Here is a 23,452-nt window from a genome sequence, read left to right as displayed (position 1 = left end):
GTCACCAATTTTTAGATCATAATCTCAAAGTATTCAGAAGAATGAAGCGACCCCCACAAAGGTTAATTCTCCTGTGTATCTCCCCTAGTAACGCATCAGACTGATACTCCTTGTTTAATGAATACATGAGAGCTAACACGCAAAGACCTTCAAAGGGAAGGAAATACGAAAGGCAGTCGTATTTTAAGGTATTGAGATACCTTAAAAGTCACAAGCAGAAATTCCTTCCTCTTAAAACAATATTCTGTTCTCACCATGTGCAGGGAGACTCCTGGCTTTCCCTTCAGACCCTCGGTTCACATGGGCATCAGCCCGAGCAGGTTTCCCTTCTGCCTTGGAGACGTTCAGAACAGTCTGGGATTCTGTCACATGGAAATCTACAAGCCAGAGGGGCTAGGTCAGTTTTCTCCCCATTGCATTGAAACACATTAAGATTGACCACAATACAAATCAATCCTTTAATCTGCATAATGACCAAATAAATCAATGGATCTTCTCATCAGTTGGTCAAGGTGGCTGGGAACTGAAATCCAATCTCAAGCAAATAAGTAATGACATAAGGATACCCCACCAACACATAAGTATTCAGCTATGTTTTTTTCTCCCCTTTTTGAGACCAAGTTTCACTATGCAGTTCAGGCTGGCCTTGAACTCACTTTATAGTGCAGGGTGGCCTCAAACTCAGCCTCAGCCTCCCTGCCTCAGCCTCCCAAATGCTGATCCTCCTGCCTCAGCCTCCCAAATGCTGGGATTACAGGTGTGTGCCACCATGCCTGGCTCAGCTACAGTAACTAATACTGTTACTGAAATAAGAGGGAAGAAAATACTACATGTTGATCTCCCTCAATCACCCTAATACTGTGTCTGTTGAAGAGACATTTGCTAAATGTCTACAAGCAAATGAGTTTTTACTATATAGGCAATTCCTTTTCTTGAGCTTTCAGGTTACCCATTTTCCAGATTTGCTTCAACTCAACTAGGAACACAAGATAAGTTTTTGTTTATAAGGGGTGGATGGAGGCGTTGTGTGAGAATCAAACTGTAGTCAAGGTACAAACATTGCCCAGACCTCGGGAGTTCTCAGATTCAGGAGTCTGGGAGCCAGAGCTGCTGTATCCTTCCATATCTTGCCTTCTCTGTCCAACAACTCCGTCCAGATCTGAAAACTCATCGTTGAAATCCTGAAAGGAGACAGTGCAGAAAAGAGAGGTCAATTCTTCTTTACTGAACAGACAGGCCTTTGTAACCCTGGGTCTTCTAATTTAGGCTCGACCCATAAAATGCAGAAAAGAAGGATTACTCCACACTGGGGATTTTCCTAACAGATCCACACATCTGGTTGCCGAAGCTGAGTTCTACTGGGTACTCAGAATTCTGTCCACAAACAGCTGCCAACTTTTTCAAACAACAAATGTCCAGAAACAAGAAAAAAAAAAAACGGAATGCTGACGACTGAAAAGCACCCAGTGTAACCCTGGAGAGGACTCATCAGCACTTCGTAATGAGAGAACCGAGTGGCACACACACGGAAGAGGAACAAGTAGCGAGCTCTAAAGGAGTTTGAGTACTGAGACAGAAAGGAGGCCTCCTAAATTATAGTTTAAAACAGTCCCGGACACAGAAAAGGAAAATGGCTTCTGTAGATCAGACTATTAAAATAAAGTTTCACCTCGCTTTCTACCCACAGCTAGATCAGAGCAGTCAGGGACACTGCATTCAAATTACATAAAGAGGGTAAGAAGAGGAAAAAGAGACGTTTTACTTTGTATTCTATGGGCTCTTCCAGAGCACTGAGAACAAACGAGACGAGAGCCTCATTAAAATGTCCTGAGGGAATTATAATTAGGCTGAGCTTTTAACAACTTAGCTGCCGAATGAAAGAGATTCATCTTAGAAGGAAATTACCAAACTTTCACCTTGAACTTCCTGTCTGTTGGTCATCTCTAAATTCATTTCAACTTCATATAAGAATTTATAGGGGATGCAAAGTCGAAAATTTTAAATCTTTTCAATTTCACCGACTTACAGAACACCGACCGAACATGAGCAGCGTGCAGATCTCCTCACACGCATGCCTGCGTTCGATCTTTACAGCCACAGCCTGACACTGGCGTTTTAGTAGCTGAAGAAACTGAGACAATCTAAGAGCTGGCCTGATGAAGTAACCCAGCTGGCTGGGCCCAGGCTGGAAACCAGGCTTGTTTGACGCCACATCTACGTGTTTAATTATATTATCTACTGCTTCCCAGTACTTTTTATAAGATAGATTCTTCAGTGCTTGAGGTAAAATCCACTACAATTCAGTGGTTTTTAGAATATTCACAGCATTGTCCCCCTATCACTAGCATCTTATTCCAGAACATTTCCACCATCTCCAAAAGAATCCTGTACCCGGCAGCTGTCACTCCCTATTCTTCCCTTACCCCATTCCCTATTATCAACTAATCTGCTTTCTGTGTGTACGGGCTGCCCATCTGGAATGTTTCATAGACAGATGGGTCTCTATAACTCTGTAGTAGTGTCAAAGCAATACACAGTAGAAACCATATGACAAATTTTGAATTTTGATCTTTTGCTGGACTAGCAATATGCTCTTGTGGGGCATCTTGTGAGGCTGGGTGGTAGCTGAGAGCCGGGTCTCCCAGGCAGCCGTGTGGTCACAATGGGGAACGATTAGTGCTCTCGGATATACTGTGTTGTTAAACTATGAGTTTTAGTACGTAAAGTACATTAAATACATTTTCAACTTAAGACATTTTCAATTTATGATGGTTTATTGAGATGGAAACCCAATCCATAAGTCTAGGACTATCTGAGAATATAAGCATGCAATATAGGGCCTTTCAGGTCTGGCTTCTTGCACTTAGCATGTTTTAAGGTCTATTCATGGGGTAGCATGTATCAGCACCTCATTTCCTTCTTATAGCTAAATAATATCCGATTACATGTATACACCACATTCTAATAAATCCATTCATCTGTTGAAGTACATTGGGAAAATACACACACACACACACACACACACACACACACACACACACTTTGTGGCTATTATGAATACTACTGCTATGAACATTCTCGGACAAGAGGTGTGAATGTGTTTCCAATTCCACTATTTTTTTGAAATGAAGATCTGTAGAAGATGCTGGTTCACTGAAGGTAAATGTAACAATAACCAATTTGGTAACAATCACTTAATGTAACTAACTTGGGAATAATCAGTGCTATGGTTAGAATTCTCTTGTGAAAACATGTTCTGTTACAGTCACAAATCTTGTACAATCTCCCACTAGAGATTTACATTTCAGTCAACAGAGCCTAGAGGATTCAAACAGTCTCTACCTGTTGCTTGGGTCTTACAGATTTCTTTCTTTTCTTGGCTTGTAGTGACAGGGCCTCACTATGTAGTCCTGGCTAGCTTTGAATTCAAGATCCTCCTGCATCAGTCTTTCAGTGCTGAGACTATAGGTGTATACCACTCTGTCTGGCTCTCTTTTTCCTTTTTTAAAAAAGTTATTTCTGAATTTGTCTCATTTGCTTTTCTAAGCTGTGAAATTTTTGAAGGTGGGATTCAGTTTTGCTTTTTCCTGGTCTCCTACAGTACACACTAGTAGAGCACCGTGAACAAGGGGTGACTTGTGCCCTTCCCCAGAGAGATTTGTGAATACTTTTAAAACAGTATGGATGGCCAGGGAGGTAGCTCAGTGCTAGAGCACTTGTTGAGAATGCATGAAGCCTTGTGCTTGATCCACAATACTTTAAATAAAAATGCCAGCAAATAAAGTTTGAACACTTCCAATGACTAGTAACTGACCTTGACAGACTAGTATCACATTTGTGGAGCACCTTTCAATTCCTAGAAAAAAGCTTATGGCGTCCTATGGTTCCCTCTTGGGAAACAGGCCCTTTCTTCTGCTGTCCCTGCAGCCCTGGTCCCAATCTGTCCCATGCTGTCATGGTGTGGGCAGAGTGTAGGACGGGATGAGGCGAGTCCCTTTTGCATTTAGATCGGATGGTTACTTACCAGGGGCAGAGATGAGGGGCGATCTGCCCCAAAACAATTTTCAGTAGAAGATGGGTTGGGACTATTACCAACACTTGTATTCTGAAATGATTGAAAAACACGAAAGTCAGATCAACTACCCTAAAAAAACCCATAAAAATACAAAAGAAAGGCAGGAACTAAAGCGTGGGATGTCACACTCACTTCTAAGTGTCCACATACAGATCTGAGTAGTTTGTAAGTTGAATCTCTGGAGAGTAAAGAGACAAATATGTACTGAAAAAGAAAAGAGAATAATTATGCCAGATACTATTTGAGGAGAAGTGACAGTGTCAAGTTAAAAAATCTGAATATAGTTTTTCCATTTTCCAATGACAGAGACCATTCTCTGCTCTATAGTCTCACCCGACTCTTCCACTTTTATTTCATTTCAGGAATAAAACAAGTAATTCTCTCTGAATAGCAATATGACCCTAAACTCAATCTAAGAGTAGTAAAAGACATGTAGGGCAAAATAAAGGTTCCAAAAGTCTAAAAGTGGTGCCTGAAAAGATAGGAAAGTCTTAACATGAAGAAAATCCTAGTGATGTTGCTAGATCCTCTTTAAATGAAGTCTTTCCCTCAGCCACTTTTGCTGTTTTGAAAGGTATTTAACAATCCCCATGGGTCTGCTTTCTCTCTTCTGACCTAGATTTGCTTTAAATCTTCCCAGTGGCTCAGACATGCTGGTTCCTTTTCATGCTACTTTCAGACCCCTCCTTGTACAAATATGGAGATTTTTTAGTGGATGCTTATGGGAAAAGAGTAAAATAAAAGCCAGAAAATAATTTGGAGACAAATGACACACAGAATTTCTTTTTACCATGAATAGTACATTCACAAAATATAAAAATTCACTCTTTCTCCATTTACGTGAGCCATGAAATCTTTTCAGAACTCTTTTCCATGAATTTGAGAGGCTGGCTCCCTCTCACTCACCAAGAAGAATGCTAAACAATTTCCAAATAAATACTGCTAGATTCCAAATTGGAGAACACTGTGAGTTCAGGCATCAGATCCAGGTGGAGATTCTGGCTCTGACACTTATGAAGTGGGTGACCCTGGGACATTGCTTAAGAACTTTTTCACTGTGGGGTGGTGGTATGGGCTTAATGAGAATATACAAACGAGGGCACTGGATGTGTGCCTGGCAGAAGCGCTTGATGCCTGTTAGCTATTTGTATTAAAGAAAGAACCTCAAAATACATGTATTAACATTTTTTAGCTTATCACAACAGCCTCTTTTATCTTTCTGTCCCCTCTCTGCTCTCTATAAGCTATCCACTATGGTTAGAAATAGAATGTAGTTTTTATGCCTTCATAAAAATAGTAGGTGAAAGATTAAATTATGATTTCAACCAAAAAATGAGCAACCAAACTACTACACTCCCTTCCCTTTGTCAAGCTGAGATTGTTTTCGTTCTTCCTTTCTTGCTCTCTCCTCCCCACCTCTCTCCCTCCTTCCCTCACTCCCCCATCTCTACCCCTCCTTCCGTTTTTTGCAGTGCTAGACATTGGGCTCAGGGCCTCAGGCACACCAGGCAAGTACTCAACCATGAAGCCACACACCCTGTCCATAAATTTCCACTTTCAGTGGAAATATCGCTGCTTGTACACATCTGGGACAGCCCAATAGTCAACAATAGCTCTACAATTGCTGGACAAAAGAAAGGTTGTTCAGGTATCTGGCAGCAACCTGGGTCTCATCTGGCAGCAACCTGGTCCTGAAGCTGCAATCGCAGAGCAGACATGAGCTTCGCGCATGCTCTGGGGTGGGGACCTGCTGCAGTGAAGAGGAGGCCAGCCATCTCCATCCCGGGAGTCCTCAGAATCATCCTGCTTTACCCTGTCAGCAAGGCTGTTACTGCTCTTGACTTTAATCTTCTCTGGGGGGTATTTTTGAGACAGGGTCTTATTATGTAGTCCAGGCTGGACTTCAACTTGTAATTTGCCTGACTCAGCCTCCCAAGTGCTGGTATTACAGATGTGTGGTAACGTAGCTGGCACTTTTTAAAAAGGTAATATTAAAATAACTGAATATATCAGTGTAGCCTGAATGAACAGATGTTAAAGAAAGGAAGTTAGGAAAGAATTTTATTTTTTTGACCTTGGTCAGACAAGTATAATTAAGTCAGCAGGACATTCAAAATTGGCAACAATTATATTAGAATAAATCATCTTGTAAGGGAAACCACATTGCTTCTTGGCCTTTTGGCTAAGATCAAGTGTAAGGGAAACCACAGAACACAAATGTCTCCGGCCTTTAATTCTAAAAGCTAGTCTTAGTGAACGTCTCTGCCACACCATGGGAGAAGACAACATTTATGGTTCAGGGTCTTAGGCCTTGGCAGGAGACTCGAAAGGCAACGGAGCCCAGGACATGAGAACAAGGCAAAGGTACCCCGGGCAGTGTACTCACCCTGTCAGTGACTGTGGCGATAATCAGGGCATTTGGCACCAAAAGAGCAGTTTTGGTTTTCTTTATTAGGGTTACCGAGAAAGCCGGAATAGAGATCTGAAACAGAATCAGGGAGTTCACACTGGTTCAGGCTCCACAGAACAGTGCTTCAAAGCTACACAGTATAGGAAACAAAGAAAGTAACACATAAAGCAGTCAACACCAGCATCACGCTTTGGAGCCTTCATGAGGAAAAGTGAATCTTGATGAGCGGCACAAATGGTGTCACTGAGGTCTTCAAACTGGCGGTCACAAAGCCCGAGGGTAACTGGGATCATCACTTCTAGTGAGGGTCTTAGTGGGAACCATTCTCTTTAGACACGTGAACAGAGTGAGAATTCACGTTCACTGTCATTTATTAGAGCCCAGGACTCTGCAGAAGCTTCCAGCCTGCGGCCCCCACGTTAGGCCAGTCTCCCCATGCGTCCCTCCTCTGTGCTGGGTGCAGGCGGGGCGAAGAATGCTAACAAGCATGGGTGCAGGAGAGCCCGCAGCGGGCAGAAGTCTTAGTGTGGAGTCAGCTGTGTCCCTGCCTATGACCTATGCAAGCAGGGAGGTTATCCATTCTGGAGCTCTCTTTCCTGACCCAGAGGTCATGGACAGTCTCGTCTACTTCTCAGTTTTCTGTGGATTCAATGATATAATACATAAAAAATGTCCCGTGGCAAATAAGAATTTCATCCATTTCCCCATTTGACTCATGAAATCAAGATGGCTTAGAAAAAAACCTCTAAGTTTATTCTGCTTCTAATAAAAACCATTAATAAGTGTAGAAGCTACCATTATTAATATTCATTAGATGATAATATTATTTAAGATGATCCTATAAAATTGCTATTTTAAGAGATAACAAAATTTACTTAGACTTTAGATACATGACTTGCTAACAATCATACATACAAGAAGTTAAAAAATATGTCAGGCGGCACAAAGAACAACAGACATTCCCGGTATTTGTTATATCCCTTCAGCTAGGGTAGGTTTGAAAGGAAACTCACACTGTGACCCCTGAAAATAAAGGGTACACACACTCGAATGTCTGGTTCATAAAAATGCTTTACGTATAGTATTCCTAAAGAGCTCACCAAGGTCTGCGGGAAGAAGTGGTAATGCCAGCTTGAAGGAAAGGGAATGAGCTTTTTACTTTGAATATTTGCACTGCATGTGGGCTTCTCAGGTAGAGTTATTTATTGTCCTGCTATGTTTCAGGCCGAAGACTATGGCAGCATGAGGGACTAATGGAAATTAGATCTTTTCTAAAAGTTACTTTGCCAAAGAACTCTACTCAACAAAATTTTTCTAGGGCAGGAGGTAATTCTAAATTTTTAAGGTGGGATAACTCTGGAAAAAAAGAGAAATTAATATATACTCAGGTAACTGATGGGTCTAATTTCTAAGTAGCAACACAAACACACAGTGACAAGGTGCTATAAACGTAGGTTTTGCCAAGGCATGGAAGAGCCTTAAGAAGTTTGCACTCAGCTGCATCATTAGTTCAAAAATTGTAACCAGATTATTTGTGAAGTGAAAATGACTCTTCAGTGAGATTGGATGGGATGGGACACACACATTAATTTTACCAGCATCTGAATAGGCTGATTCAAGGGCCCTGATTTAAGTGAGGCTACATCTTATTAATATTTCTTCAGAGTAGAGTACTTGGGAAGTTCTTCCTTCTAGAGCACATGTTGTGTTTGGGCGCCTTCAGTTTATAATGATCATGTTGGACGAAGGTCTGTAGACAGTGAGGAAATTCTGCCACATTTCTGAAGCCCAGGTCTCTTTTGATACCATCTTTAGAGGGGGAGAAACACACAAGTCACTGTCCTGGGTCTTCTTCCTATGCCCTTTTAATTTTCCATCTCCTGCTTCAATTAATAAGACACAACATATGCAAAAGCAATCCCAGTGTCCCATGTCTTTAAAAAGCTAGGGTCACTCCTGTTAGCTTTCTGTCACTTCTCTTTCAGGCAGAAGTAGGATTTAAAAAAAACGTTGCTAGAATCGTATCAGTTTGACACGGTACTCACTGCCTTTATGAAGCCCCATCTCTTAGAAACAAATAATCTTTGTTCACATGTTTTCAACCCCACTGGCGTTGGTCTTCTCAGAGAAGCTGGCTCTTTCTGGTTCCCTGAGAACTATCTTTCCACACTAATCAGCACTACTAAATCCCCCGCTCTCCTCTATGAAAAAGTTCTTATAATCCAGAAATACAGAGGTATGGTGGAGTGCTACTTAATATGGCTTTGCATTACACTGATTTAGCTAATAACCTGAATTAAAACGTTTATAACTCTATATAATAAACAACACAAGAGTAACGTAACATAACTCAAAGGATACTATGCTACTTTACAGTCTTCATACCAACAAAATGAAGAACTTCCATTCTATTTGTTGAGTGGTCTTTATATAATTGCTAATGGCTTGAGGGAGAATATTTAAATGAAGTATGTCTACTCAAAATAGAGACTTTCTAATCAGCTACTTTTATGAATCTAAAAGCCAATTCATAATCATGAGTCAAGTGACTGAACACTCACTGAAGTCACACAAACCTGAAAAGGCATCTCTCTGACTTACTCTGACGCCCTGCGTAAACTCAAAGGCAAGAACAGAAGCAGGATGGGATTCCCTTCCCTTCCTACGCCACAGCCACAACGTTAGAAGTGAGTGCCTTGGGCAAACTGCTGGGGCCTCAGGCAATTCTCACGTGCAGCAGGCTGTCAGGCCCCCTGGCCCCCTGAATCTGTGTCTGATAAGAATGAAAAGATCCATCAGTCCTATAAAAAGACGACCAGTGCACGCTTGGGGTTGTGCCTGTGGGACTCTCCCAGCGCTCCAGCTCCTGCTCATTCGTGCTAATGACGGTAAGCAGTGTGTTCACAGGTCAGCTGTCTTATACCCTCTGGTAACAGATCTGAACGTGCTGCAAAAGTTGGTATTTCTCTTAAAAATGTTTTGGTTTTAATGAATGCCTTCACAACAAGGTATGGCACTCTCCCCATATGAACAGTTCTGGAGTGTCTCTGGTGACATCTGGGTAAAAGGGATCTAGGGTATGGGGTGGGGGAGGTGGAGTGTGTATCGGTTTAAGGAAATGAGTGAAAGCAGTAATCCGGGAGAAAGGGAAACCAATGTCATCCGGAGCCATTTAGAATCTAGCATTTGGAGCGATCACAAAAGGAACTTGGTATAAACACATAATCACGATACAAGCAAGCTAAATGTAAAACAATTTATACTTACAATACATAAAAACTACAGGTCTCACGCTTTTCTGTAAACATTACACCCACCTTAGTGTCTTTTCCAAAGACCTTGGAATGAAAACAAATCCAGTTTTCTGATACGAAGAGCTTTCCTTGGTACAGTATTTCTTTCTGTAGAGCACAGGTAAAGCCTGGGAGAATACAGTGAGGTGTAATGACATCAGAATTCCACTAGAATATTATTTATTTAAAATAAAAATTGTGTTTGTATTTTGGTGACTCAAGGACGGGCAGGGATGATACACTCATGCTCCAAAATGCTAACACCCTCTTTTCAGTTACCTTTGGTGGGCTAAAGCTGCTGTCACTATAGTTTTTCAAAGTCATACAGAATCAAGACCAGAAGGTAAGTCTACCATTATACACTAGAAACCAAGAAAGGTACTTCAAAAAACTACTCTGTTTAGGAAGACATGTTACTCACTTCTGGTCCTTCCTTCCCGGGGGCCTCACTCAGGACTCACTAATGCACCACACGGTGTCGGAGGTGGGGGGTAAGCACACACAACTACACCTCTGCCTCGAGATCACAGCAGGAATCCGGCACTTTGTCTTAACATTTGTATACTGAGAGAGGCAAGAAGGAAACTCAGGTCCCACCTGAGGCTCACTCTGGCCTGGCAGGCTGGGAAGTGTTCAGCTGTGAACACTATGTCCTCCTGCACTGCACAGGCATTAAAGCATAGAGCTCCACTTAGACCTGTGCTTCCTTTTAGCCTTTTTCTGCTAGGCCTCTCTTGCCCCAGGCTTGTTATTCTAAGCCTCAGGATGATTTAATCTTATGCATTTTAGCAATAAATACAAAAGGCAAAGCGATCATTCTGGACCACGCCCGGATGAGTCCATATGGCAATTCAGTTTCTTGGTCTACGCTCTCATCTCTTAAAGTGCTCGGTGACAGATGACTGCAGCCACCATAATTATCACATGATCTAGTCCCTTCAGAAAGCTACTCTCCTTGGAAACTGGGTCCCCAGAACATGCCCTCCATCTCCACAAACTGAAGGGTAACTTCTCAAACACAGAGCTTAGAAAGTCAAACAGGTCTGAACTTACTTTGCCTCAGTGGCTCCTCAGTTGGGACATCAAGAAACAACTTGTGAAAGTGCATGTTTGCTTTGTACTGCAAGGACAGAATGCAGATATTGTTAGATGTGTGTGAGGAACATTACAAATTGCAACTCCAATTTAAATTAAGTAACAAATTTTCCCTCCCTTCACACCAGCTTTAAGAATTCATTCTCTCTGTTCTTCTAAGTCTCCAACAAAACCCTTCACTGAGACACAGCCGAAGTCAGGGTACAGAGATTTCATTTTCAGATACGATTAATGCCTTGCTGGGTGGGTACAGGGTGTAGCTGGTGGTCAGCTGAAGTAACAGGGCAGGACAAGGATATTCCTGATAAGAAATGAGAGATAATGCTGAAGATTCTAACTGGCGAAGGTACTAGATCACAGGGCACTATAGCTACAAGGGTGTACCCGCAGAAGAGCACAAGGGTTCAAGGCTTCATACTCAAATAAACCTGAATCAGCTCTGTTGGCTCTACTTTTTCCTTGGTGTGTGACAAGGGCCTGGTCACATAATGTGTCTGCGCCTCAGTTTCCTCTTTTGTACCAGGGGGCAAAAATATAACCTGCTAGGAGGGACACCATCGGCTTCTGTGAGATAGCACATTGCCTGGGACAGTGTGGTCGCTACTGTGATGCTGTGAAGGCACTGCTTAAGCAATGACAAGAGGCCAGAAGCAGACAAGGAAGATTTGATGCAAGAGACTGAACTCCCAGGGTAGCAGAAGGCCCAAGAGTCTGAAATGTTACAAACTGCTTCTTTTCAAGGCATTTGTCTCTGCAACAGTAACGAGTAGCCAGCAATTTAGCTTGTGAAATGCTCTCAGGTCATCCTTCTACTGAGAACCTGGCTTCCCATTCCAGGGGTTGGGCACTGTGCTGGGAATACTGAGTCACATGGTCCCTACCACACAGCGACTAAGAGGCAGTGGTGGACCCTTCCTCCGCAGGACTCCCTGGCCTCCTAGGAGGCTTTCAGTGGAGAAGTCTGAAAGGAGAAACAGACACGTGCACAGGCCCTTGAAGGGCTATTGTATCAAAAAGTAATGATAGCAGAAAGCCTTGGGCTAAGTAGAGGTGTAGCTCAGAGGTAGAATATGTCCTTAGCATGCAAGAGGCCTTGGGTTTAATTCTCACAACTAAACCCCAAATCTCTATGCTCCTGGCCCTAGTAAATATATCACACTCTATGACAAAACTGGGCTTTGCAGAAATAAAATTACTTCTAAAGAATTGTGACTTTGCTCATAGGTCTTCCTTCTCGAGCTGGTTTCTTAGCAGACTCCATATAATTTTAATGCAAGGATGTCCACCTCCCTTCCTGCTCACTAGACAAGTCCATGACTGCCTTAGGCTCTGCTCTCCACAGCTCAGCATTAACTGCCCCTTAACAGGTACTGAGAGGTCAGCTATGGGTCCTAATATCAATGAAACACTGACCAGAAAAGCTGCTGCCTGTCTTGTCTTCTCAATTCTGTAAACTTAACGCCTGCGTCAGCCCTGAGCAGCAGGAAGCTGCATGCTTGGGTTTTCCTTTCCAGTGGCTCCAATACTTGTTTCTCCCAGAGACAACACAAGTCCCACTGCTGTTACCTGGCTCGAAGATGAAGACTTTTTCCTTTCAGTCTTAGAGTCATTTTTGCCTTCCGTTTTGCAGTTGTTCTTGTCACCTGCTAAAGAGGTGCCATCAAAACTGGATTTTGATCTAGGGAAATAAAATCCAGGGAGACTGTAAAATGAATTGCTTATGCTAATCACTATTGCAATAAATCTCAATTATTATACCAAGTCACGAGATTATCTGACATTGGTTTTTCTCTTCTAGATAATCATTAATGACACTCTAAGGGCATTTACCCGGCACATATGTTACAGGCTGGAATGACATCTGCAAACTAATCATGAACTGCGGAGTAGCACTGAGATGGGAAAATAATTATATATTTAAAAGTGTCATTTAAAAAGTATTTAAATCTGTATAAAGAGGTCTGGTTGAGACAAATTACTAAATTACAACTATAGTCCAATCAAAGAATACTTCTGTTTCAGAACCCACTAGTATTTAACAAGTATTAATTGAACTGAGTGAGGCATTGTGTTAAACGCTTTGGGGACACAGCAGTCTTTATTCGTGGGGAGCCTGTGTACACTCGCATCAAATATCTGCTAAATAGGCGGTGCGTGATTTAGCAACACACAGCACTGCAGTGAGGCGAAGGTAGAGACAGCAAGTCTAAGAGGCAAGAGGACACCAACGGAACGGTGTGGGTGTAATACACAGGGCCTGACAGGATGAGCAAGGAACTGGGTATGAGGAAAGAGAGACAAGGCTGGGAAAACAATAAAAGTGAAACCAAAAGAAGGAAAAAAGAAAGGAAGGAAGGACAGAAGGATAGAAGGAAAAAAGAAAAGAAAGAAGGAAGAAGCACGTTTAAGTTCAAGTCTTCCTTGTCCTTTGAGGGCAGAGGTCAGAGCTCCAGAATTTCCTCTCAGGTGATTGTGGTGCTGGCTCTCCACTGAAGCAGGTGTGGTTTCAACCTTACGGTCCAAACCAGTCATTTCCAAGTGGAATGAATGTGTGATTTGTAGAAGTAAGACATATATGAACAAGTTTCATAATTCTGTACCTGCCTTAGGGAAATGGCATCCACGAAGTCTATGATTCTATATAATTATCCCTTAAAACAAGGCTTTGGATTTAGCTTGAGAGACTTAGGAAGAATCTGAAGTCATTCAGGTGCGGTAGAGGGGGATAAATGAGCGACCCTTCGAGAGACATTAGGCATTGGTTTTCTCTGCTGTGACAAGATGGACCGTATCACATCCTAGGTTCCTTCCAACACTCCACGCAACACCAAGTCACAGGTAAAGTCTTTTCACAAATTTAGGTTAAATGGATTTGATTTCAGCTATGGGCCTTCAACCTATTCATAGATAAAAATTCCTTAGGAATTCTACAGATTATCTTTTGGAAACTATTAGTAAACATTTGTGTTCTACTTGAGAATAAAATTATTTTTTACAGATGCCAAATTTTATTTTATTCATACTACCTATTAATTTGAATATATCACCTCTACTGATTGAAGTATTCATGGAACTGCCAAGGAAACGGTCAGCTCTTCTGCTGGTTATGGACTGTAGGCAACTGCAACAAGTAGGGCAGCTCTGTTTGATAACCTCAGAGACACAGCAGTTCCAGACCTCCTCACACACTAGTGATTTCTCTGGGTCTCTCACTTCCTACAGGCACCTATAGGCAAGACTGGAGCCCACTGCAAAATGAAAGCATGGGGTCCCTTACGTAAATTATTAAGAATTTCTAGACAGTGTGCATTAATCTAGCGCAGGCCTGATGGCACAAGGTAGGCGCCCATACAGTGGCCTACATGTGTACTGCTGATGTGTGCACAGTATTCATAAAAAACATGGGGAGCTTGGGGTAAAACCAGTGTCTGCAAGGTGACTGCTATAGACAGTCAGCAGTGGTGAAAGATACATGAGAGAGCCTATTTTGTACCCTTTGGAGAAACTCATTTGGTGAATGAGGCAGGATTCTCTGATGAAAAACTATAGAAAAAATGGCGCAAAGTGAAATGCCACATCAGGCATCCAAAGAGACTGATGGGTAATTGGGAACTGGAATCTGCAGAGGGAAATGTGGGGGAGGAGCTAAGACTTGCATTTGGTCTGTATGAAATATAGATTTGGAGAGAAAGTATGGGCTGGGGAGCCAGGAAAAGAGTGAAAAGCATGACTTCGTTAGCGATCTCTCAGCAGAGGCCAAAGGAGGGAGAAGGTAGCAGCAGTTCAGAGTCCTAATCATGGGGGCGGAGAGCAACTACTCCTCAGTGCAGAGGAAAACCCACGCTTAGAGCAGGGGATGTAGCTCAGTGGCACAACATTGCCAGCATATTCAAGGTCTTAGGCTCAAGCTTCAATACTGTAAAAAATTCAGAGTGAGTCACGTCAGCCCTTACCCATCACCGACCCTTAGTTTCGTTCCCCTCTTTTAAGGGCTAAAGAGCAACCTTAAGACTTTGCTCGGTAGCTGGTGCTGCTAAGAGCGGGGGGACTATAGTTGCATATCTCAAAGTACTTCTCGGCTGGTCCACAACCAAACCAGGCTTCCCAGTCACAGGATGCGATGCCCTCCCTGATTCCTGGAACGGATTTTCCTCCGCTCTTCTCTGGGGCTCCTGGGAAAGCAGGCCAGGTGTGCACACCCCGGGGCTGAGAATCTTCACGCCATGCAGCTGCCCAGGACCTCCTCATCTACACTCAACCTGGCCTTCATTTCAGCAGAATCGACCTCAGAAAGGGTCAGCACTCTGCCACAGACCGGGGCAGGCCGCTGCCAGGAAGAGGGAGGCAGCCCCGGTGTCGTTTATTTACCTTCGGCTGAGTCTCACCTTTAACAACAACATGAAACTAGAAATGCTGGCACTTCCCAAAGCCCGATAACAAAGAGCCAAGCGAAGACTCACCGCAGGCAAATGCTTCTCTTCTGGTCTGGGGACTCGGCCTCTGTGGATGGCGTAGGGGATTGGGCTGTTGGTGACCTGTAGACCTTCTTTTTCTCATCCGCACCATTCTCAGCCTCTGAGCTAGAGAAGAGAGTAAAGCGCTTCACCTTAGGCATCCAGAGGGCGGTGGGAAGCAAAATGGTGAAGTGATACAACCTCGTCTTTCCGAGGGAGGAACGGTCTTTGGTCCCCACTGACAGGTTTATCAACTTTGACAGCTGTGACCTTTCCCAATCTCTATTCTAGCTCGCTGGCTGGCGCCTCAAGGGCAGTAGCTGCCGACCACACCTGCTTCTCCCTAACCTCTGACCATGCAGGAACTTGCTCAGCTCCTACATCTGTGCCTGTGGCCCTGTGCGGCTGAACTCTGCCTGGTTTATGTGTGTGCTAGGGCAGCAGATCACCTGCAGGCAGAAGATCACCTGAAGGCTGGGAAGGACTCTGTGCGCAGGCGTGGAGCAAACATAGACACACACACACACACACACCTCGTGGCCAACTGGTTGCAGGTGTTGGGAAACTCCTCCCTTTGTCTGCACTTCTTTTAGGTCACTTATCACCTTTTGTTGCAGCCGATGAAGGTTTGGGTTGTTTAACCATGCAATTTCCTAAGCAAATTGCAGTTCTAATCTTTACAATCGCCCTGGTGAGGTAGGTGAAGTAGGGATCATTACTTTCATTTTACTGATGAAAAATCTAAGGCTCTTCCTTGGGCATTTGCCCAAGCTCAAAAAGCTAGCATCTATTTTGGCTGGGATTCAAACTTGGTTCTGTCCATCAGTAAGGTGTTTCTGTGTGAAATCTCTCAGTGTCTCCCCTCTTCCCCATCCATCCATCCACCCATCCAATCATCCATCCATCCATCTTGTCAACCATGTATTCATGCATTTACTAACTCTTCACTGTGACACTTCCAGAATGGGGTAGGAGTCTTAAGCATCTTTACACCAGGGCCTAGAACAGTGATCGTATATAGTCATGATCAATACACTTTGGATAAACTAGGTCAGACCTGGGTAAAAAAGAGTGGAAGTGAGTTAAGAGGAAGATAAATCAAGGGAGTTTATGCACTGAACCACTAATAAATGCACTGAGGCAGATGTAGAAGTTCCTTCTGCTGGTAGTTTGAAGACTATCCGGGGACAGTTTCCAGTGTGGAAAGCAAAAGAAAAGGAATGTTGAAGGGAAAAGAGAAGGTACAATTCATGATTACATCTTTTTGGATGTCAGTCTGTGCAGCAAAGAACACACTTCTGAGGATGTAAGAATTCATTGGCAGGTAAGCATAAAGTAAGATGGTACTGTTTTCACAGAGTTGCTAATTTTAATCCTAGTTTATGACCTAATGTGGTCTTTTCATCTGCATATCACAGACACTAAATGTTACTGGTCAGTTTAGGTTACAACAGGACATGAATGTTGCAGATCATACTACCAGTCCTACCCTAGTGTCCAAATCAAGGCCAAGCCCATTTGACAAAGATGACCAACAAGTAATAATCCCTAGGCACGATTGGTACTCTCATTTGTAGGTAGCATCTCTCTTCTCGGTAGGCAGATACTGGAGGACAGAGACCTGATCTACTTCAGTTAGGATGAAGTATTTTAACAGGACTTAGTCCATCACTGCACTGCATTATGTGACAAAAGGTACATGGAAGGCCTTGAAATATTATAAGAACACTGTTTTGGTTTAACAAAATTATTGAACTTTTATTTAATCTTGGCGTCAATTTAATTTACGGACTCAAAATGTTTTAGAACAGTTAAATGGCCTCAGAGAAGTGGCCTTAGAGACGTGGTCTTCTCCCCATCTCTGAGGACAAATACATCAACTCTTATTTTTCAAAAAGGCCGGGCAAAAATCCACTTTGAGAAACCCCCTTTAAGTAGAGAGAATAACTGTGCATGGATCTTCAACAGTCCATCTCAGTATTTATTTAAGCATTTATCCAATCTTGTGCAGGTTCAGGTGAGACATAGAGGCGCAGCCATACTTGTCCCGTGTAGAAAGAGCCACTCCAGGTAAGAGCCACTCCGAAAAGGTGTCCCTCTGTTTGAAGGTGGTCCTGATACTCAGTCTGGCAGAAGCAAGGAGTCCCTTGCTCTGGGCACAAACAGACCAGCATCAAGGCGCAAAGGAACCAAGTGTGGGCTACACCTGGGCCACACTGTGACCTTGGCTCTTCTCGGTCAGGGGCTTTTGTACAGGGCACAGGACAAAGTGGTGGGTGGTTGTTTCAGGGACTCCAGCTTGGTGCTGAAAAGATTATAGTGTACGCCTCTGTGCAGCCTACCCAGTGTTTCTCACTGCAAAACACACAACTGTGCTTAAGTTAAAACTGCCTCTTTCCAGGTATTTCCCACCCCATTCTTTCTTACATTTGTTGTCTTCAGAGTGGTTCCCTGATGGTCCAGCCAGGGGCATGTCCTCCTCACAGCCTTCGGTCCCCTCCTGTCCCCTCCTTGCTGGTGCTGATTTTAGGCTGCTATCCATCAATGCCTTAGCGTTTCTTACTTTTCTCTCAGGTGTCTTAGTTATCCAACTACTGCACTAAGTTTCTTAAAGGCAGGGAACTTCAGTTTTTTTCTACAGCAGCAGGCTTAACATTTTGCTCAAGGTGGTCATTCATATGTTGATTAAGATGAGATTAATTATGTATTGTTTCACAAAGGAAGTGAATTCCATCCACCGGGCAATTCCACTTCAGGTTTTTATTTAATGTACTATAGGCTCAAGAAAGTTAATTCCTAATAGTTGAGATTGTTCCTGCCTGCGGCCCTTACTTGGAGGTCTTGTCAGCAATACGCAGAAATTGCACAGCATCCACACCCTGAGCTGGGATGTGGTCAGGAAGTGGAATACTTCCCTAGGGGCTCTGAATAACTTTAAAGTCAATGAAGCTCAACAGGCAGCACTTAAGTCATGAAAATATGAAAATCAGTTCTTTTATTTTTTAAAAAGAAGACAAAGCCTTTTCAAGGACACTGACTAAAACAGTTCATGGGGCAGCAAACAAACGAAAAACCCAACCTCCTCTTTCAACAATGTTTACAGGGTTGGTCTCTGCTGGCAGGGCGCTCAGGGCTTGTCAGGGAGACAGACCAGGACCCAGGAAACAGCGGCAGATGCTGGAAACACAGGGTCTGGTTTCACTTGGGCTTGGCAGGTCATTCCCACCCAGTTTACACATCACTTGTAGGCCCTGAAAGCTGGTCTGCAGGAAACTCAGAACAGTCAGACAGACCAAGTGGGCCTGACTTCACCTACTGGATAACACTTCTGTTACCAACAAGAACGCACGGGCTTCCATAAAACCTGATGCACGCTGTTATACAACACATAAAGGAAAACCACATTGTACCAACTTTATTAACAGCCCCGTATCTGTCACTTCCAAGACCTCAGCAGTCTGATGACTTAAATTTGGATGTCACAGTTTGTAAGAATTAGTATTCTCACCTACAGCCAACAATCATTTCCTCTGGAGATAGTAAACTCCACACTGCTTTCTCCTGTTCTGTCAGTCTCCTAGGCCCCTTCCCCTTTCTTCTGACAGGAAAAACAAGGTAAAGACAAGAAAAGTCAATTTTTAAATTGTACTTCTGATACAAACTGAAGGTTCAGGAGCAAACCCAGTCAAAAATTCTTAAGGTCCTTAAAAACACAATCAGCTTTTTTCACCTGCAAAGTGACTGCCTCTTTTCACATGTAAAATGGGCCTCTCCCATGGATGGGTTACAGCTCTGTCACCCCCAGTAGCTACTGGTGGATGTCACCCTGAAAGGGCCATCGCCTGTCCCCTGTAGAAAAAACTGTCTGTACACTGAATCCCTTCCGTCCGGATTCACAAGTGCTACAGATTTCTACCTCCACCTCCCCTACACATATACCCAGCTCAGGGTGATAAGCATCCTTCTCTCCCTTTCTAAGGGCTCACGTTCTATTTTTTTGCATGTGCACTTGTAAAATTCTGCCCAGTACGTTCCTCTATGTGTTTCTTACTGACACATCCTACACATTCTTTTTCTATGATGGAAGTCAGAGAACCTGAGGCCTACCCCCTGGGTAGGGCGAACCAGGGCACCCATCTCTACTACGAGACCATCTGGGACGGTTCCCAGTGACGCTGCTAAGAATGTACTGTGCTCAGCTATCTTCATGTGGAAGTCCAGGTAAGTAAGGACCACACGCAGGAGCTGTGATGAAGCTGCACTCAGGAGAATGGGAACAAGTGCCTTCCTGTGGCTCAGTCCAGGGAGCTGCATCCTTTTCAGTCCCAGTGACAAGGCCTCGTGTGTGAGTCTATCTTCATGTTAAATCAGTCTAAGCAAAGGTATAAAAATTAGTATCATTAAACTTCCCTGTGCTAGCACAGTGGGAATAATTTTATATTCATCACCATTTAAAAAACAAATCTCTGATCATCATTTTTAAAGCCTCAGTCTTAATCTAGGGCATGATGGCGCATGCCTGTAATTCCACCTTTCTGGGAAGCTGACACAGGAGGATTGCAAGGTTCAGCCCATGATAGGCAATTTATCGACTCTGTCAGAAAAAAAATAAGGGTCGGGATGTAGCTCAGTGTGGGGCATCCCTGGTGGGTTCAGTCCTAGCGCTGGAACAAGAAAAAACAAAACAAAACAAGACAGTATAGTCTTTGACTGACAGAGACTCTCCATAGGATAAATTCCTGGAATTGGCATTGCTTCGGTCAAGGCCTGGCCAGGAAGAATGTGGCTGAAACCTGTACAGAAAACTCAGCTGCCGCCTGGACCGACCATACCCTCGTTTCCAGTGTGCTGCTGGCTTGATGGCCCCACGGCTGACAGGGAAAGGCTGCACTGTTTGGGAGGTGAAGGGACAGTCTACAGGACAGAGGGGGGTGCTTGGAACTACTGGGCAGCAGCTACAGCACAAACACAGACAGACATCAGTGACCAAAAGGAAACAGAGGGGTACAAAATACCGAGGTTGGTAGCAGAAACTAGGACGGCTGCAGACTCTTCACCTTGTCCAATTTGGTAAACTCAGAATCTCCCAAGGTAGATTTTTATAATTCAGTAACAGCCTTCCATTTACAATTTTGCTGTAGCATATCTTTTTCTAGAAATTTTAAATCTATCTGTCTACCTATCTACTTAACCTATTTATTTCTGAATAGGTGCTCTAAGTATCAATTTAAAATTGAAGTTACAAGTAGAGACACATTTCCTTCTACCTCTGCTTCATAGGGCCCAGTTTCTCTTTAGATGTACCAACTGCTTCCAAAAGCTCCTGTGTCCTTCCTGGGAAAGTCTGCACAGGTGAGTATGTGTATTTTAAAAGGGTGATTGATAATATACTATCCTATACATTGTTACTTTTATTTTTTAACTTACTGCATCTTGGTGCTTTTTCTCTACTAGTATACAAGATCTCCATTCTTTTTTAGTGACTTCATAGAATTCCACTGTAACGAATGAAGTATAATTTAATTAGTTTCTTATTAACAGCATTTCGGGAAACTTTAGTCATTTGCAAATACAAAGTACATTGTAACAAATGTCATATTTTTATTACGTATGGGAATATATTCATAGGATAATTTCCTGGAAATGCAACTGCTGCATCAAAGGCATGTGATTTAGAACATTTTATACTTACTGCCAAACTGCCCTCATAGAGCTCGTGACTCAGATCTTCAGCACACAGCAGTGCTTATGGCAGTCCTGCTCATAAAGCGTCAAACTTAAAAAAAAAATCTATTTAAAAGTGCACTGTGCCTGGCACAGAGAATAACAAAATAATTTTAACAATGATGACTTACGCTGAACTTTTCTCTTCATTTTTTGGGGGATGGGGCTGGAGATTGAATCCATAGCTCAGGCATGTTAAGTAAATGCTCTACAACTGAGGTTTATCTCCAGTCCTTTTTATTTTATTTTTGAGACCAAGTTCCACTAAACTTTCCAGGCTAATTTCAAACCTGCAATTCTGCCTGAGCCTTTCAAGTATCTGGGATTACAAGTATAGTATAAGCCACTGCACCGAGCCAAACTTTTTGATCTTTGCAAATATACTAGGTTAAAAAAAAAAAAAAGCAAAAAAAACCAACAAAAAAATCCCATTACAATTTTAATTTGCATTTTTTTCCTTATGAGTAAGGTTGAGTAGATTTTCTTTCTTTTTTTTTGAGACAGGGTCTCACTATGTAATTCAGGCTGGCCTTGAACTCACTCTGTCTGTAGCCCAGGCTGGCCTTGAACTCTTGGGGATCCTCTTGTCTCAGCCTCCCAAGTATTGGGATTACAGACATGTGCCACCATGCCCAGCTAGCATATTTTGATATAGTAAGAGCTTATTTATTTATTCATTTTTAACATTTTCTCTTTCTGGGAATGGTGATCCCAGCTGTGAAAAAGTCTGGGGATACAGATCAATGGTAGAGCACTTGCCTAGTATGCATGAAGCACTGCATTCAATCCCCACTCATCAAAAATAAACAAATAAAAACCAGGAAGAGAAATCCTAATCTTTTCTGGCTGGAACCATGCAGGGTGTCGAGGAGAATAAGAAGGTTCCTACTGTGCCAGAAACCCTTAAGAAAAAGCGAAGACATTTTGCAGAGCTGAAGGTAAAGCACCTGAGAAAGAAGTTTGCCCAAAAGACACTTCGAAAGGCCCAGAGGAAGCTTGTCTATGAAAAAGCCAGGTACTACCACAAGGAGTACAGACAGATGTACAGGACTGAGATTCGGATGGCGAGGATGGCAAGGAAAGCTGGCAACTTCTATGTACTCGCAGAACCCAAATTGGCATTTGTCATCCGGATCAGGGATATCAATGGTGTGGTGAGCCCAAAGGTTCGCAAGGTGTTGCAGCTTCTTCGCTTTCGCCAAATCTTCAGTGGTACCTTTTTTAAGCTCAACAAGGCTTCCATTAGCATGCTGAGAATTGTAGAACCGTGTATTGCATGGGGGTACCCAAACCTGAAGTCAGTAAATGAACTAATATGCAAGCGTGGCTATGGCAAAATCAGTAAGAAGCCAATTGCCTTGACAGATAACTCACTGATCGCTAGATCTCTTGGTAAATATGGCATCATCTGCATGGAGGATCTGATCCATGAGATCTACACTCATGGAAAACGCTTCAAAAAAGCAAATAACTTCCTGTGGCCCTTCAAATTGTCGTCTCCGCATGGTGGGATGAAGAAAAACACCACCCATCTTTGTGGAAGGCGGCGATGCTGGCAATAGGGAAGACCAGATCAACAGACTTATTAGAAGAATGAACTAAGGAATCTACCATGGTGTTTTTATGATTTGGTCAGTTAATAAAAGCGTCTGCTTCCAAGAAAAAAAAAAAAAAAAAGAAAAATCCCCACCTATGTTGTGAATTAACTACTTATATGAACATTTTGCCAATTTTCCTAATGGGTTCATGATAGAAACATTTAGGAAAAACAGTTCTTATTTATAACTGCATCAAAGATTCTTGACAATACCTTGAAATTGACTGAAAAAAAGATTCTAGACCTTTGCACGTGCTGGCCTTGAACTTGTGGCCTCAAGCAATCTTCTTGCCTCAACTTCCTGAGTATAGGGGACTTCAGGCAGGTACTATCTTGCCTGACTTTTTAAATAAATGATCTTAAACATTTAGAAAAGTTAAGTAGCTATCAGGGATCAGTATGACATTAAAATAAATCATTAATGACAGACATTTTCTTCTCGATTGACTTTGTATAGAGCAGCAGCTATTCTGAGCTGCTTCATTTTGGGGTACAAATGCTAAGGTAGGAAAGCTTTGGCATTTGTCTGTAAAAGCAAACAACTATCACCTGCCCAGCACACCCACAGCGACAAACTCAGAAGTGACTCATTTGTGCTAATAAACAATTAAACAATGACCACTTCTGAGCTTACTGAACACACCAGAATGATGCAGCCACCTCACCCAAGACACACAGAAGGTAGGAATCTCACCCTGCAACATGGTACACTGACCTGTTGCTTTGTCCTGGGCCACCTGAGTATATTCTTCAAGGCCTTTGCCCAGGAGGCCACCAGGTGATGAACTGTCTCGGGTCAGTGCC

General features: G+C 42.9%; 1 protein-coding gene and 1 pseudogene across 4 annotated transcripts in view; one reads left to right on the top strand and one right to left on the bottom strand.

Annotated features, from left to right (window-relative positions):
- The window catches only part of Gramd3 (GRAM domain containing 3), a 100,128-nt gene that overhangs the window by 9,357 nt on the left and 67,319 nt on the right, over positions 1 to 23,452 (bottom strand). For 2 of the 4 annotated variants that reach the window (XM_005409323.2, XM_013507088.1), the window contains exons 2-10: positions 15,334 to 15,453; positions 12,440 to 12,551; positions 10,832 to 10,898; positions 9,803 to 9,906; positions 6,462 to 6,557; positions 4,208 to 4,279; positions 4,025 to 4,105; positions 1,070 to 1,181; positions 255 to 377 (exon numbers count right to left, since the gene is read on the bottom strand). In XM_005409323.2, coding sequence (XP_005409380.1) covers positions 255 to 377; positions 1,070 to 1,181; positions 4,025 to 4,105; positions 4,208 to 4,279; positions 6,462 to 6,557; positions 9,803 to 9,906; positions 10,832 to 10,898; positions 12,440 to 12,551; positions 15,334 to 15,453 — 887 coding nt within the window. Of the gene's footprint in view, positions 1 to 254; positions 378 to 1,069; positions 1,182 to 4,024; positions 4,106 to 4,207; positions 4,280 to 6,461; positions 6,558 to 9,802; positions 9,907 to 10,831; positions 10,899 to 12,439; positions 12,552 to 15,333; positions 15,454 to 18,835; positions 18,926 to 20,754; positions 20,775 to 23,452 lie in introns of those variants that run through there. The other 2 variants (XM_013507089.1, XM_005409325.2) reach the window with 2 other exon arrangements.
- Positions 21,702 to 22,710, top strand: LOC102018215 (annotated as a pseudogene).

Source organism: Chinchilla lanigera, unplaced genomic scaffold (assembly GCF_000276665.1).
Source record: "Chinchilla lanigera isolate Chin_1 unplaced genomic scaffold, ChiLan1.0 scaffold00120, whole genome shotgun sequence".
Taxonomy (NCBI): Eukaryota; Metazoa; Chordata; class Mammalia; order Rodentia; family Chinchillidae; genus Chinchilla; species Chinchilla lanigera.
The sequence above is the reverse complement of the archived record's forward strand: the minus strand, read 5'-3'. Positions and strand labels throughout refer to the sequence as shown.